General features: G+C 33.5%; 1 protein-coding gene across 1 annotated transcript in view; it reads right to left on the bottom strand.

Moving 5' to 3' along the window:
* ATAD5 (ATPase family AAA domain containing 5) overlaps positions 1 to 18,357 on the bottom strand; it is a 70,765-nt gene that overhangs the window by 37,174 nt on the left and 15,234 nt on the right. The window contains exons 7-13 of the mRNA XM_077165271.1: positions 6,971 to 7,155; positions 4,985 to 5,142; positions 3,582 to 3,741; positions 2,795 to 3,121; positions 1,661 to 1,757; positions 400 to 479; positions 41 to 180 (exon numbers count right to left, since the gene is read on the bottom strand). Coding sequence (XP_077021386.1) covers positions 41 to 180; positions 400 to 479; positions 1,661 to 1,757; positions 2,795 to 3,121; positions 3,582 to 3,741; positions 4,985 to 5,142; positions 6,971 to 7,155 — 1,147 coding nt within the window. The remainder of the gene's footprint in view (positions 1 to 40; positions 181 to 399; positions 480 to 1,660; positions 1,758 to 2,794; positions 3,122 to 3,581; positions 3,742 to 4,984; positions 5,143 to 6,970; positions 7,156 to 18,357) is intronic.

The following is an 18,357-nucleotide window of genomic DNA, read 5'->3' as shown; positions in this document are numbered from 1 at the left end:
ATAATTTTACATTAAGTCTTTCACTGTAGCTATTACTAACCTTAAATCCAAGTTCCTGAGCACAAGAATAAACTGCAGCAGTTTTTCCCACTCCTGTTGGCCCTGTTATAAGAACAGTATTGCAAAGACAATTCTCTTCTTCATCTGAGCTTCCTTTAAAATCTAAGCTGTCTGACGGATCTGAAAAATTATTCAAATACACATAAAATGATAACTGCTTAGGCAGCAACTATACCTCATAAACCCAAGATCAAATCACTCAAATTTCTTGCTAATAAATGCTATGTTTTATTTACAAAAACTAGAAAACCAAATATATAATACCAATTAAGACATTTTATAAAAATTCTTAACTCTAAAACTGTTCACCAAAACAGGAAAAAAAAAACCTCAAAATACCTTCCTGTTTCCCTTCTCTTTTTCCCTTCAAAGTCTGTCCTTCTTCCAATTCAACTCTTCTTTTCCAGTCTTTCAACCAACTGCCATAAGAAAATGCAGGTTAATAAAAATAATTCACAGAATAGAGGTATCTCTTAGGCTATTAAAATGATTGTTGGGGGAAGTTATAGCATATTGTTTGTTTTTAAACACTCTGCAGTGCTTCTGAATCATCTAAACAGTAAGTTATTTTCATACAGGCGTGAATATTATATGAAATAATTTTTGCCTAAATACATAAGACTCTAAGTACAAGGATATTCATTATACCACTGTTTATATTAGCCCTTAAAAGTAAATACTTAAAAGTATACTGGTAAGGAAAATGATAAATTATGATACATTCATATAAGAAAATAGTTAACAGCAATAAAAAAGAATTGCAGTACACTGTATGATGATATGAAAGATAACTAAAGTATAATTCTAAGTGTAATTAGAAGGCTGGAGTTAGACTGTCTGAGTTTATGTAACACTGGGCAAATAACTCAACCTCTCTGGGCCTCAGTTATGAGATGAGGAAGACAACAGTATTTATCCTTATAGGATTATTCTAAGGATTAAATGAGCTAAGAATAGTTCAAGCACTTAAAACAGTGCCAAGTTTATGGTGTTAGCTATTAATACATGTCTATAATTCCTTATCTGAAATTCTTCAGGTCAGATGAGTTTTAGAATACAGAATTATTTAGATATTTAAAAGGTAATATGTATTACCATTTATATGTGAGATATATATCACATATTACATAACACCCCTAATGGAGCCTGGGACAATACATCTAAAATCGCTTAATATTTCTATTAAAAAAATATGAATTCCTCCTAAGCAAGACAGATAAAGACCATAATCAGCTTTAGGTAATAAAATTAATAAACTCAATTTATTACTTAATAAACTCAATTTTCAGAACTTTTTCGATTTGGAAATTGTAAATAGGGAATTATGGACCTTAGTAGTAGTAATATTAACTCATTTGTGAGGAAGAACATTAACTTTTTTCTAGAAGGTTTTATAAGAAATGTTCTTTTATTAGGAGTTGCCTCTGGAGTCTAGAGACGGGAGAAAAGACACTCGTTTTCACTTAAAATTCTATAATTTTAAAAAAAGATTTTGCTATGTAATGTATTACTTATAATTTTAAAATTTTAATATAAATAAAATAAATAATAAAAGTTGATCCATTAACTATTTCTCAATTCCTTTATAAACTTTACCAACCTATGCAACTTTTTTATGGCCAGTTCATTGCCTATGAGTTCACTGGAGTTCTGTGGTTGATACTTTTCTGTCCAAAGCATGTCTTCAATTCCAGAATCTAAAGTAAAAAACATATATTAAGGCATTCATTCCTCAATACAACCACACTCTTAACTTACATTTACATTTCTGTTACAGTGTAAGAATAGGCATTTATGCAAATATTTATATTTACAAAATGTCAAAAAGACAAATTAAAACTTAACATTATACTTAAAATTCTTCACAATAAAAGCCTTCCCCCTTGGGTGGGCCACGGTGGCTCAGTGGCAGAGTTCTCACCTGCCATGCCAGAGACCCCGGTTTGATTCCCAATGCCTGTCCATTTAAAAAAAAAAATCCTTCCCTCTTAAACTAACCACCATTAAGTTTCAAGAAAGTGATGTTTAAAAGTGAGCATTTAAATTTGTAATAACCACTCAAGAAACAATAAACACGCAAAATAATTTTTAGGATTAAAAAGCAAAAGTCTAAAAAAAATAAAGGCATCATAAACTTTACTGGAGCCTACTTTTTACCACCGAAAAGTCAAAAGCCTAGTCATGTGAAAAATATGTTATGCTCCTAATTAAAAAGACTGAATATGTAAAGGTGTCAATTCACTACACATTAATTCATAAACCAATGCAAAAATCAAAATGCACTGGGATTTTTGGTAGGTAGAGGAACCTGAGTTCATTTAGTATAGTAAATACAGAAATTATTTTTAAAAAAATGATAGCAGACTTGCCTTGCCAAATATCAAAACATACTATAAAGCTATATAAATGGATGAATGAATCAAATCCATGGAAATACTTTGGAAAAACTACATAAACTAAATGGAAACATGACAGAGATACGTGAAACAGGTTGTAACATAACATGCATAGCATGATTCCAGGTTTGTTTTTTTAATCTCAGGTTTTTAAATTATATATATATATATATATATATATTTATAGAAGCATGGAAGAATCAAATGACCCCATTAAGTGTGGTTATCTCAATTAGTGAGACTCCTACTTATTTTATACACATGAATAGTTTGAATGTTGCAATGAGCATATATTAAAAGGGAGAGGAAAAAATCAGAGGTTAAAAAATCTTATTTACCAGGAATAGAAGACAATTTTGATGTAGATTCTTCGTCATCATCAATTATCAGAATATCAAAATCTTCAGCTTCTGTTTTCACTTTACATGTTACATTCAAAGCAGTTTGTTTCTTCCTGGCTATTTTAGAAAATACACATTTGGAAGACTCTAGCTTTATCTCAGAGGAGTTACTTCTTCTGTCAAATTCTTCAGGTTTTCCACTTATCTTTTTTTGACTTACAGAACATTCGTTTGGTTTTTTTCTTTTTGACCTATGATTTTCAGTTTCCACTCTTTTCCTTTTGATTTCTTTTTGATTGACATCAGGTTCTAGTTGTGGAATTCCTATTTTGGGAATTATAGGTATGTATGTGCTTACTAATCAACAAAAACAATTTTTTAAATTCCTAATAATCTTAGTATTTCAAAATATCCAGTAGTCTTATTACTATAAAATAAAAACGTAAAACTCAAATGTAGCACATGCAATCAAGCTGGAGATCCTGTTATTTAGACTGTCTTTTGTATAAGTTACATAAGTAAAAATAATTTCATCTAGGGCTTTCCATATATGAATAATTAATATTTTAACATAATTAAAGCTGTCTTTGGGTTGGCATCTCTGGAAGTTGGCAGGAGCTAACACTGCATTACTTAAGATTCTTTTACTTCAGTTGCACAATTCTCCCTGTAAGCTGTAAATAACGTTCTGTCTCCAGTGACTACTTCCAAGAGTAAATGGCAAGCTTATCTTAGTGTCTTGGAAACTGAAATTTTAACATAAATGATAATAATCATCACTAACCTTGCTTACCACGACACTCAGAAAGTACCTGGTACTCAGTTCGTTTTTTTAGAAGCAAAGGGAAATACTTTCTCAAGGGAAATTCAGGATTTGACAACCTGATCTCCTCCAGCAAAAGATTCCTTACTTCTTTGGTAAAATCCTTCCTTGTCCTCATAAGCTGCAATTAAGAATAAAATGCTTTTTTAAATGCCTTAATGTTGGGTGTAATACTGCTTGGTTTCTGTCTAATGTCAACATCAGTACAGGATTAGCTTTAAAAGTACAACCTTGACAGCAAAGCTGTTATCTGCATAGCTTGTGAAGAATAAGCTAATATTTTTTGTTGTTCTTTTAACTAATTGTACTTTATACATTTGTTGTATTATAATGCTGATTTATACATTATCTAAATGTGCTATATAATATTCTTTTTTTTAAACCGTTTTATTCACACACCATACAATCAATTCTAAGTGTACAATCAATGGCTCTTGGTATAATCACATAGCTATGCATTCACCACCACTTTTGATATGAGACTATTCTAGTATTTCTTTTTTCCATGAAGATAACTTTATTTTACTTCTTTATATATTTATTTTGGATATGGCTAACTTAGATTAAGAGAAAACAAGAACTTGGAAAAGCAGAGTTTCCCTCTTATTACGTATATATTTTGACATAACCTTTTCCAGCCTAGATTCACTACCTCTCTCTCCCAGCAGAGGAGAAGGGTCCTGCATATTACAATAGGTGAGAAAAAAAAAAACTTTTATGAAATAAAATATTTTAAATTGAGCCATTACAATTTTTCAGTTTTCTTGAGTACTCCATTAGAAAATAGGAAAAAAACAGAAGGAAGAAAAACTGGTATTTCATACACCCAGACTATTATAACCTTGATGGTACACTGTATATTTTTTTCTTCAAACAGGTACAAGGCACATTTAAGTGATCCATGTGGACACTTTTCCATACGTTAATAATTTTACTCCTTCTAATCAGAGCCAATGTTTATCCAAACTCTCTGAAGCATAATAAGGAATTATCTCAATTATGCAAAAAAACCCTGGGCAATCACAAACTGAGGGAAGCATATCTCTCAGAAATATTAAATAGTTGTATCTTAAGTACATTATCAGAATTTAGAACTACCAATTCAAGATGGAGTGCATGCAGTAAATCTGATATTCTTTTGAAACTATCAATTCTTAAAATGTTTTTAAAACTCTGCGTATTTAAAAGATGCGTATAAATAAATAAACAAACAAAGAAATGATTTGTACCTCAATTAGTATTTATTTCTTAAAATTGGACTCTGGGAAAAATGTGCCTTCAGCTACACCAGTGGATATCAAGTTCTTTTTCCCTTTGGAAGATGTGAAAGAAACACTACAATAGCTAAGCTCTCTAATACTTACGGTAACAGGAGAATAAAGGCTTTTCAAATTTAAATTCAATGTTGAAAATTCACCAAGTGCTATAGTACATTTTGAAATATCTATTACTTTCGTATTCAGTTCCTTAAATTTAGTTAAGAGAGGACAACAGGGTGGTGTCAAGTGCCACAAATGGCACCCTAAAGAAGAGAGAAAATTATCATAATTAACTTCATTTACATACTATCCATTTAATGAATGCTTAGGTATAAACATGGAAAGAGTTAACAACTACATAAAAAAAGTACCAAAAACCCAAATGAGTACTCAGGGAATAAAATCCTCTTCTCTAACAAATACAGTTAGTAAAAAGTTACCTAGTCTCCTTTCTCAATTATTAAAAGTGAGCAAATATTAGCAAACTTTATTTTCTTTTAATTCAACCTTAATACTCAAGGTAAAAATTTTATGGGTAGCTAGCACCCGGATTCAAAGTGCGAGCTTTGAGTCAGACCTGGATTCAAATCTCTGCTCTGCCAATTACAAACTACATGACAATGGGCGAGATCCTAAACCTTACTTTTTTCATCTGTAAAGTGGAGGTGACAATTTTAATTCTCAACCTCCTAGAGTTATTATGGTGATTAAACTAGATATGTACATGAACTGCTCAGCAAAATGTCAGAAAATAACAAGTGTTCAATAACTCTTAAGCACTAAGGACTTCTGCGCTTACCTCATCTGCTAAATTTTACAGTGGCACACCAGTGAAAATAGGTTTATCAAATTCATGGAAGAAAAGTATAACTAATTTCTGTAATTGAACATACTATTAGAAAATGCTATATAAAACTGGACTAGAGGTGCACAGGTAGTTGAATGGTAGAATTCCCGTCTGCCATGAAAAAGACACTTCAGTTCAATTCCATTCCCCACCCATGCACCTCCCCCCAAGAACAAGTTGTAAACAAAATTCCCTATGACATACATATTACATATTTGCCTCTCTCTGTGTGTATGCATAGATATAGATATACATATATGTAGGGAGACATAAAAAATTGGACTACTAAATATAATAAAAAAGGGTCTGTCAATTAAATGACCAATGGCAGAGATGGAGAAAAAAATGAAAAGAAAGGATTGCTAGAAATATTGTCTGGGAAATTCCCCAACTAACAAAGAGGCTGAACAAAACTGATAAAGTATCAAGACCAAAAATTCAAAAGGAAAAGAAAGGACAACAGAGCACAATGTGGAATTTCATGGATAGGGGAGCACACTACCACATACCACAAAGCCACCTGAGGAGACTCTGTTTTTGTGCTGAAAAAAAAAAAGAGTTCTAGGTAAAAGCTATGGCCAACTAAAGATATATTTTGTACATGATCAGTAATTATAAGCTATAAGCAAAGTAAGATTGTGGTTGCTATAGTATTTGTATCCAAAAGAATTGGACTATAACCAGGCTAATCTCATGTACAAGAGACTTGTACAAACAGTTCGCTTTTGTATATGTGTGTGTGTGTAAGAAAGGGGTGAATTGGAGCAAGAAGCACTGCTACCTGTTACCTATACATTCCAGAAAATAATCATGTACGAAACAGCAAAAACTGTTCAGGAAAGGAGACAGACAGACTTCTCTTGGCCACTTAGTAGTAGACAGGACAAGGATAGGGCTGGAGCTCCTCTGTGATCACACAGCCTATTATTTCAGAAGGGAACTGTCTTCATTTTAGAACACATGCCTCTCCAGAGAACAACATTCACTCAAGGTCGGTCACACTAGCCTGTCCTCGCTGAAATAAGGGATAAAGATACCTTTGGCTTCCTTGGATGCCCCCATTCCCACATACACCCAATCTCAGTAAACTGAGTCATAGGCTGAGGAAAAACAATGAAACACACTTGAAATTCCCACTAAAATCATAAGTATACTTAAACTTTAGCCTCGTGTTTAATTAATTTATACACTTTTATATTACTTCCAACATTTAAAGAGTAAATATTCTATAATAATAAACTTACCATCATCTTTTTGTTGTATATGAACAACTCTCTGAAAACTGGTACTCACAGCATTGTACACATCCAATGCAACTGCTTTCTTTGCAATCTGTCGTTTCAACAAGTCTGGCAAACCACTCATTAGAAATTCACGCTTTGCTTTAAATTGCACATCACAGTTCTGAGGTTTTTCAGATGTATCTTGGCTTTTAAGAAAATGATTTGAAAAAGGAAAATTAAGGTTACAAAACACTTATAATATTATACTATCTAGGAAAAAAACACGTAATTTAATTTGAAAAGTTTTTCATTAGCTTCCTGAAATGTTAGCTATACAAATCCTTTTGGTAATCATACAAAAAATGCCTTCCAGTGTTAAGAAATTAAATAAAAATAAATATACATAGAAAAAAAGACTGGAAGAACAACCATCAAAATGCTAACTGCGGCTATCTTTGAGTGATAGGTAGGTGAGTTTTACCCTTGCCTTTTCTGTTAACATTTTTAAAACATGCATTTAAATTATCATTAGAAAAAAAATAAGTATCATATTTTAAAAACTGTAATACAAGAATCTCTAAAGTAATATTGTTTCCAATATAAGAACAGGGAAATCAGAACTCTTATTATCAATGTCCTATTTTCACTTTACTTAGTTTTACCTGGCTTATCTTCAGTTGTTAGTAATAGGAATCTTGATTGCAGTGGCAGACAGTTGGAGAGAAGTGGGAGAGAAGGAAGAAGGTAGAAGGGGATGAAAGGAAGAAGGAAGTTGGGGAGTTGGAATGTGTGTGTGCGGAGAGAGATATGTGGTGTGGTACGTTACAGCTTATATTTTTTTCCTAGCCTATCATAACACAATGTAAGTACTGTAATATTCCAAATGCTAAGGCAGGGCAAGTATAACATGAACCTGAAACATCTTACTACTCCAGAAAGTAATGTTCAATTAATGGTGAGAGCACACCAAAGAGATACAGAAGCCATCCTAAAGAACTTTTATTGGCAAAGTTGAAAACAATTTGAACATCCAAATAAATAATGATAATAATGGCTTACAACCCACTGAATAAAAGAGGGATCTATGAGTCTATATTGAGAAAAAAGTAAATAAGTAAATAGATAAACGAGCAAAGTGAAATTTTTTCCTTATAGCAGCAGTAAACTAACAAATACAGAAGGAATGACTGCAATAGAAAATCACCTTTACCATCAAAGTGGCAGTTGACTGAGACAGGCATGTCAGTCTACGTCAAGATTAATAACTCGAGGTCTGATGAGGAACAGAACAGGATATTGATATTATCTCAGAATATCTTCCCACAAAAAAAAAAACTAATCAATTTCAAAGGGAAAAGGGTGAATATAAGATACAGAAACCAGGCAGATATCAACATATTTGGGTGATCAAGTTTAACATCACCAGTGGGTGGGACTGGTCACCATCACATGTCTCCTTATGTGATGCACTGAGAAGAGCAGAATGTTTCTATGGTAATCCTGACAATAATGTATGACCTGAGTCTGGTCATGAGTAATAGCAACCCAGTCACAGGTCATCCTATGGCACGTACTAACCCCTGACAATCTATTCTACTTTAGATTCATGTTTTGTAGTGCCTGCCTGTCAAAATCACCAAATATTTTCTCTACACACGCATGTGAGCACCTAAAGTCACATAACTGAGTACACTGATTCCACCATAAATTTACAGTATCAATGCAAATGGACCCTCAACCCTGTCAGTAATTTCGCATTTTTGTATTCAACTCATTTTCTCTCCCATTCTTCATGAAGACTATTTCAAACCTCCTTCACTCTCTTCAAACTCAGACCCAGACCTCAGAAGGTCCATTTGTATCTTCTCACCTTCAACGGATGATCTCAACAGCCTATATTACAGAAAAAAGAGCTATCAGATAGGAATTTCCTCTTGTTCCTTATAAAAAACATGCAAATCTAATTCTTGATATTCTCACAAGCAGTGTGGACAACCAAAGCTATAGGATGAGCCCCTAGTCTTGGCGTTCGTTCATATGAAACTTAATCCCACAAAGGATAGGTCAACCCTACTTAAAATTAGGCCTAAGAGTCACCCCCAAGAGAACCTCTTTTGTTCCTCAGATGTGGCCTCTCTCTCCAGCCAACACAACAAGCAAATCACCACTCTCCCCCTATCTACGTGGGACATGACTCCCAGGGGTGCGGATCTTCCTGGCAACATGGGACAGAAATCCTAGAATGAGCTGAGACTTAGCATCAAGGGATTGAGAAAAACTCTAGAATGAGCAGACACCCAGCATCAAGGGATTGAGAAAACCCTCTCGACCAAAAGGGGAAGAGTGAAATGAGACAAAATGTCAGTGGCTAAGAGATTCCAAAAAGTTAAGAGGTTATCCTTGAGGTTATTCTCACACATTAAGTAGATATCACCTTGTTATCCAAGATGTAATGGAGACTCTGGAGGGAACTGCCTGAAAATGTAGAGCTGTGTTCCAGCAGCCATGTTTCTTGATGATGAATGTATAATAATATAGCTTTCACAATGTGACTGACTTGTGTCTGATGCTCCTTTTATCTACCTTGTCAACAGACCAGTAGAACATATGGAATAAAAATAAATAAAAGGGGGAACAAATGTTAAAATAAATTTAGTTTGAATTGCTAGTGATCAATGAAAGGGAGGGTTAAGGGGTATGGTATGTATAATTTTTTTTTTCTGTTTTCATTTTATTTTTCTGTTGCCTTTTTATTTCTTTTTCTGAATTGATGCAAATGTTCCAAGAAATGATCATGATGATGAATATTGCAACTATGTGATGATATTGTGAATTACTGATTATATATGTAGAATGGAATGAGCAAATGTTACGAATGTTTGCCTTTCTTTCTTGTAATTTTTTATAATAAAAAAAATTTTTTTAAAACATGCAAATCTATAACTTTGCCCATTCTATCCTTCTTTCTTTCCTCTTAAAATAAGAAGGTCCAATACAAGACCAATTCCTTCAAAATGGCTTTGGAACTCATCCCATGAAATCTTCCTTAATGCAATCAATTAATCTTTCTCTCATATATTCAACTTCTCATCAACTTCTCTGTGACTTTTTTTTTTTATTTTACATGGGCAGGCACCGGGAATCAAACCTCTGGCATCACAGGCAAGCATTCCTGCCTGCTGTGCCACCGTGGCCCACCCTTCTCTGTGACTTTTAATCATGATCCAGTCTCTCACTAAATTAAAAAAAAAAAATCCTAATTCAATGTTCATGCCTCTCTAACTGACCACCACCTATTCTCTTCATGGCCAAAATTCTCAAAGATGTCTATACTGGCCCTCTATTTCCTCACCCCTTAATTTATTTCAATGAGGCTTCCACTCAAATCATCTGAATAATATCAAATATAAAAGAAAAAATAAGGCTAATTCAACACAAAATATTTCAGAAAACAGAAGAGAACACATACCAATTAATTTTATGAGACCAGCATAAACCCTATATCAAAAGCAAAGACATTACAAGAATTACAAGAAAACTACACACTAAAATTACATGATAATAGACATAAAAATCCTTTTAAAAGATTAGCAAATTGAATTCAGCAATATATGGAAAGACTAATAAATCACTATCAAATAGAGTTAATTCTAGAAATGCAAGGTTGATTTAACAATGGAAAATCAATCAACTATAATTTGCTGCATTAACAAAATAAAGGAGAAAAACTATACGATGATCTCCACAGATGCAAAAAAGCATGTGACAAAATTCAACAACTACTCATGATAAAAATTTGCAGGTATAAAAGACATCTATAAAAATACTATAGGTAACATCATACTTAATGGTGCAACACTGAATGATTTCCCCCTAAGAGCAGGAACAAGGCAAAGATGTTCAAGCTTAACACTTCCATTCAATCAACATTGTGTTGTAGGTCCTAGTCAGTGCAATTAGGAAACAACACTAAATAAAAAATACAAAAATTGGAAAAGAAGAGGTAAAACTGTTTTTATTTGCAGACTATATAATTGTGCATATTAAAACATCCTAAGAAATCTTTAAAAAAGAGAAAGATGAATTAAACTGGCCTATTGTCAGATCCATAGGCAAAGAAAAAAATCAACTGTATTTCTGTATACTAGAAACAAACAAACGGAAAATAAAAATTTAAAAACACCATTTATCAGATATGTGGTTTCCAAATATTGTCTCCCATTGAGTAGGCTGCCTTTATATTTTTATGACAAAGTCCTTTGATATGTGAAAGTATTCAATTTTGAGGACATCCCATTTATCTATTTCTTCTTTCATTGCTTGCGTTTTGGGTGTAAAGTCTAGGAACCCACCACCTATCAAGATCTTTAAGATACCTTCCCAGATTTTCTTCTAAGAATTTTATGGTATTAGCTGTAATATTTAGGCCTTCCATCCATTAAATTTTTAGTTAATTTTTGTATAAAATGTAAGACAGGGGTCCTCTTTCATTCTTTGAGATATGGATATCCAGTTCTCCAAGCACCATTTGCTTAAGAGGGTCTTCTTTCACAGTTGAATGGACTTGGCCACCTTGTAAAAAATCAGTTGTCCATAGATGAGAGAGAGGGTCTATTTCTGAATTTTCAATTTGATTCCATTGTTCAGTATATCTAGCTTTATGCCAGTACAATGCTGTTTTGACCACCAAAGCTTTGTAATATGCTTTTAAGTCTGGTAGTGTGAGACTTCCACGTCATTTTTCTTTCTCAAGATGTTTTTAGCTATTCAGAGCACCCTGCCCTCCAAAATAAATTTGACTATTGTTTTTCTATTTCTGCAAAGTAAGTCGTTGGGCTTTTGATTGTTAGTTTGTTGAGTCTATAATCATTTTGGGTAAAACTGGCATCTTAACTATATTTTGTCTTCTAATCCATGAACACAGTATGTCATAACATTTATTTAGGTCTTCCTTGATTTCTCTTAGCAATGTTTCACAGTTTTCTTTGTATAGTTCCTTTATGTCCCTGGTAAAATTGATTCCTAGATATTTGATAGTTTGGGTTGCTCTTGTAAATGGAATTTTTTTTCTTGATTTCCTCCTGATAATGCTCATTACTAGTTTACAAAAACACTACTCATTTCTGTATGTTGATTTTATATCAGCTACTTTGCTGAACTTGTTTTTTAGCTCTAGTAGCTTTGTTCATTTTGGAGGACTTTCTACATATAGGATCATGTTATCTGCAAGCAGTGAAAGTTTTACTTCTTCCTTTCCAATGTAGATGCCTTTTATTTCTTTTTCTTGCTTAATTGCTACAGGTAGAATTTCCAACATAACACTGAATAACAGTGGTGGCAACAGGTATCTTAAGTTGTTCCAGATCTTAGAGGGAAATTATGGTTGAAAAAGGAAGTCGAGAGTTGTGTGTGTCACTAGAAAAAAAGCTAGAGGATAAAAACTGGGACTGTATAACTTAGCCAAACCTAGAAGGACAATGATAGTGTATAAATATTAGGAAACTAAAACAAACATGTGTCATCATTACAAGATGTTAATAGGGTGGTATATGGAAAAATACAATTAATGTAAACTAAGGTCTATAGTTAACAGTAACACTGTAATATTCTTGCGTTGATGGTAACAAAAGCACTATACAACAGCTAAATAGTCCGTAAGAGGGGAATATCAGGGGTATGGGATTTTTTCTTTGGAAGAAAGATACTATGAGAATGTTCTCACAGTAACTGTAGTGGTGAATGCATAGCTATGTGATTATACCAAAAGCTACTGATTGTATACTTAAGATAGACTGTAGATGTGTGAATAAACTGTTAAAAAATAGTAGGAGAAAACAAGGCGTATGAGATATTTTGGGTTTTCTTTTTATCTATTTATTTTTTAGAGTAATGAAAATCTTCTAAAATTGATTGTGGTGATGAATGCACAACTATGTGATGATACTGTGAGCCACTGCTTTTGTACTTTGTGATGGATTATATGGTATATGAATATATCTCAATAAAATTGCATTAAAAAAAACTACTGAAGTTTCAGGTGAAGTTTAATTTTGTCAAACCAGATAAGTGGCTCTAAAATAATAAAATATTTTCAGTATCTATTAAAAAATACCATTTAAAATAACATAAAAACTGAAATACTTAGGTAAACTTAACAAAAATTTATAAAACCTCTACACCAAAATCTACAAAACAGTGCTAAAAGAAATTAAAGTTGTAAATAGATATACCATGTTCTTGGGTCATCAGACTCATTATTAAGATGTCAATTTTCTCCTAATCAATTTATAAATTCAACATGATCACCATCAAAATCTCAGGAAGATTTTGTGGAAATTGACAAGCAAATTCTAACATTTATAAAAACTGAAAAGAACTTAGGATAGATAAACAATCTTGAAAAAGAAGGCTAAAGCTAAAGGCCTATGCACTACCTGATTTCAAGACTTATTACAAAGCTACAGTTATTAAAACAGTACGATAATGGTGTAAAAATAGAGAAATGAATGAATGAAATAAACTTGCCCTAATACAATTGATTTACTAGTCAAACCATACATTTAAAAAATTGATATACTGGACTTCATCAAACCTCTGCTCATCAAAAAACACCATTAAAAAATGATAAGGCAACAACAACAAAAAAGTAAACAAAGAAGTGAATAGGCAGGGATGCACAGGCACTTCTGTGGTAGAATTCTCACCCGCCATGTGGAAGACTTGGGTTCGATTTCTGGCCCATGTAACCCTCCTCTTACTACTCCCCTCAAAAAAAGTCAACAAATGGTGTTGCGATAATGAGATATTCACATGGAGAAGAATGAAATGTGACCCCCATGACACCGTATACAACAACAACAAAAAGAAAAGGCAAGCAAATATATCTGATAAAGGCCTTGTATCCAGAATATATAAAGAATTCTCACCACTCAGTAAAAACAGACAATTCAAACAAAATTGGGCAAAAAATTTTTTAAGGAAGATAAACAAATGGCTAATAAGCACATGAAAAAATGCTCAGTATCATCAGATAGCAGAGAAATTAAAATTACAACCACTATGAGAAATTACATGCCCATTAGAACAGATAAAATTACAAATACTAACAATACCAAATGTTGGCAAAAATGTGAAGCAACTAGAGATCTCATACACTGCTGGTGGAAATGTAAAATGGTAGAACTACTTTGAAAAACTATTTTTAAAAACTGCCAAAATTAAATCTATACTTACCATACAACCCAGCCATTCTACCTCTGGATCTTTACCCAAGAAAAATGAAAACACACACCCACACAAACTCATATATGAATGTTCATACCAATTTTATTCACAAATTGCTTAATATTGGAAGCAACCCAAATGCTCATTACCAAGTGAATGGATAAGCAAAATGAGGTACAACATACAATGGAATACTATCCAGCAAAAATGAAGAATGAACATGAATAAATCTCAAAAATCAAAAACCCAGACACAAAAAAATAAATGCTATATTGATTTCATTGATACAAAATGCAAATCAATATACTAAAAAGAGATCACTTTGTCTAGGGCTGAGGGCAAAGGGAGAAATGGGCTGCAAATGAGCATGAAGGAAAAAAAAGCATTAGGTTCTTTTTTGGGGTGACGGCAACAATTCACTATCATGATTATGGTGGTGGTTTCATAGGTATATATAATTGTCAAATTAATTGGATTTAATTGGATTCTGTTAATTATACATAAATTATACCTCATAAAAGTTAAAATAAATTTATACATTAAATTAATTGAAAACAAAAAACCCACAATAAAATACCATTATAAACCCAAAGGAATGGCTAAAATTAAAAAGTATGATAATGTCAAATGTTGATGAGGACATGATGCAACTAGAGCTCTCATATATTGCTGATGGGAGTATAAAATGGAACCACTTTGGAAAAGTTTGGCAATTTCTCACAATGTTAAACATGCACCTACTTAGCAAAGCAATACCCAAGAGAAATGAGAACACCGTGCACACATATGCACAAGAATATTCACAGCAGCCTAATTCAAAATTGATATCGGAAACAACCCAAATGTCCGCCAAAAAAGAATGGATAAATAAATTCTAGTATCTTCATATAAGGAACACTATTTAACAATAACATGGAACAGACTACTGTTACATGCAACACTATGGATGAATCTCAAAAACATTACCTTGACTGAAAGAAGCCAGATACAAAAGTATACCTATCACATTACTTCACTTAAATAAAATTTCAGAAAAGATGAATTAATCTATAGTGACAGGAAGCAGATCTGTGGTTGCACAAGAACAGGAATGGGGGGCAAGGATTAAGTACAAAGGAGCACAAGGGAACATTTTTGGGATGATAGAAATGTTCTATATCTTTATTATGGTGGTGATTGCACAGATGTGTACATTTATTTAAACTCAAATTGCTTACTTAAAACAGATACACGTAACTGCACATACATTATACCTGAATGAAACAGGTTTTTAAAAAATATATATGTATATATGCTGAGCAAGAAGCTAGATACAAAAGAGTATATACTGTATATTCCATTTATGTTAAGTTCTACAATAAATAAGAAAATATTTTATAACAGAAATCAGAGACGTGGTAACCTTTTGGTGTGGTGGAGATAATCATAGAAAACGAGTAAGAAGGGGGTCTGAAGGTAGTTCAGTAGTAGAATTCTCACCTGCCATGCATGAGGCCCAGGTTCGATTCCCAGCCCGGCACTTCCAAAACAAAAACAAATTTCAACAAACGGTGCTGCAATAATGGGACAGCCACATGGAAAAAGAATGAAATGTGACCCCCACCATACAGCATACCAAAAATAAAAGAATAAGAATAAACTTTATGGGGAAATCTTGATATGGGTGTACTTCTCAAAACTGTACCCTTAAGATCTGTGCAGTTATCAATATGCAATTATCCTTCAATAAAATGAAAACCTAAGGCAAAACCTGAACTCAAGATGTCCCTATCTGGTCTTTTTATTGTACTATGCAGTTGCATATGTTAGAAACTTAGGTTTCATCCTTACATGTTCCCATTCCTCAGTTTCCCAACCCCAGATTTAATCACCAATTTTTTTTTTTTTTTTTTTACATGGGCAGGCACTGAGAAACGAACCTGGGTCTCTAGCAGGGCAGGCAAAAACTCTGCCACTGAGCCACTGTGGCCTGCCCTATCAAATGTTTTTAAATTTATCTCCTAAATACCTTTTCATACATTATCTCCAACACCCTTGCCCACACCTCCATCATCTGGATTCCTGCATCCACTCTAATCCGTATTCCAATCTACTCTTTATACAAAAGGCAGATTAATTCTGCAGTTACATTAGACTTTCAAACTCCAAATCCATTTATACTCACACCAATGCTTAAAATTCTTTGATAGGTTCTCATTGCTCTTAGAGTAATGACAAAATTCTTTAACATGGTTTATAAGATCCCACAATGTCAGACATTCACATTGCTAGCTTAATTTCACATTCTATTCACCTTTGCTATCTCTACTCATGTCACCAAGGCATCCTTTCAGTCTTTTGTGTTTACCATGCTCCTTCCAACTATACACAGTCTTTGCACAGACTGTTACCCTTGGAGGGAACAATTTTACTTCTCCAGTCAACTTGTACTTATCCTCCAAATTTCAGTTCAAGTTTCAAGAAAGGCTTCCTTGACCAATTCTCTTATGAACTTATATAGAATTATATACCTCTGCTTAGCACAATGCAATTTTTCATCTGTTGGTTTGAATAATGCTTTATCATAGATTATTTTTCCTCTCTAGAAAGTAAGCTCTATGAAGTCAGGGAAAGAGTCAGTCTTGTTTTGTTCCCATAATATTCCTATACCAAAATGGTGCCTGACATTATAGTAGTTAATTAAAAATGCACTGCATGAATGAAATTCATAGTAGGTACTTTGTTTTTTTGTTTGCATGTTTGTTTATTATTTTGCTATTTTGCCAAGAGCTGCACACAAAGTTTTTACAGAAAAACAAGATCTTCAAATAGCAGTAGTAGTAACTTGTCCTAAACAAGATGATGGAGCAAGAAGCTTCAGGGTTCCATCCCTGAACAAACTCTGAACAACTGGTAAGAACTGGCAGAAACATTTTTCACAAAACTCTAGAAAATAGCTAAAAAACTGCAGTAAAAGGGTGAGTGCCAAATCAAGACAAAGAGCTACTTAATAGCAGAAGGATCTCAGTGGTACACTAGCTGGTCCCTCCCCCACTCTTCACCCAGTCAGAGCGGAACCAGCCTGCTCTCCCAGTGCAGATTCCCCTAGTCCAAGTTCAGAGGGAGGAGAGTAATTCTCATGTACATAAGGAGCATATATATCTGACTCAATCTATCTGGTGGTGGCCTGAGGCATTTTCTGTCACAGAACTTGCCCTGTGTATAGAAAACAGCTCAGAGAGCTATCTTACAGAACCCTTGTGAAAACAATCAAGTGGCTGCCAGAGGCAAGGGATTGCTGGCTATAGGATATAAGTCCAGACCTTGAGGAACTGTTTCCTAAGGAAGAGGGAACATTCAGAACCTTGTAAACGGGAATTCCTAGAGCCATACGTACATTCCCAAGAAAAGACACATGAGCAGAAAGGACCAGTGAGGCCCTTGCACTTTGGCTTAGAATTATTCTCTAAATTCACTGTATGGGATAAACTCTGATAGAGAGCACTTGCACAGGTCAATCTATGAGGACTAGGAACAGTATTTTCTTTTTCCTTCTCATTCTCTTTTTTTTGATATTGGGTCCTGGAATTGAAGGAAAACTGTCATATACTAAGTGGATTCAAGCTTAAGGAACAGATGCTTCAGAATCTAAATTCCAGAATAACACATTAAAATATCAAAATATCCAGGTTTCACTAAAAATTACAAAAACATAAGGAGAAACAAGAAGTGATAATCCAGGCAAAGGAGAAGACTAAGCTTTATTAACCATCAATGAGGAGGATCAGACTTGGGACAGTCCAGAAAAACTTCAAAAAATGATCCTAAGCACACTCAAAGCGCTAAAGGAAAACACAGACAAAGTACTAAAGGAAATCAGGAAAACAACAGAGGAACACAGAGAATACAAATACAGATGGAAATTATAAAAAGGAACCAAAAAGAGTTAAAGAATTATAGTAACTAGAAATTTCGAATTCCCTAAGCACAGTTCAACAGCAGACTGGAGCTGGCAGAAGAAAGAACCAATGAATGTGAAGACAGACAATTGAAATCATCTACTCTAAGGAGCAGAAAGAATAAAGAATGAAGAAAAGTGAGAGACTGAGGAATCTGTGGGACATCATCAAGTGTACCTATATACACGTTGTGGAAATTCCAGAAGGAGATGAAAAAAGGAGCAGAGACTATTCAAAGAAATAATG

This window comes from Tamandua tetradactyla, chromosome 6 (genome assembly GCF_023851605.1).
Source record: "Tamandua tetradactyla isolate mTamTet1 chromosome 6, mTamTet1.pri, whole genome shotgun sequence".
Taxonomy (NCBI): domain Eukaryota; kingdom Metazoa; phylum Chordata; class Mammalia; order Pilosa; family Myrmecophagidae; genus Tamandua; species Tamandua tetradactyla.
The sequence above is the reverse complement of the archived record's forward strand: the minus strand, read 5'-3'. Positions and strand labels throughout refer to the sequence as shown.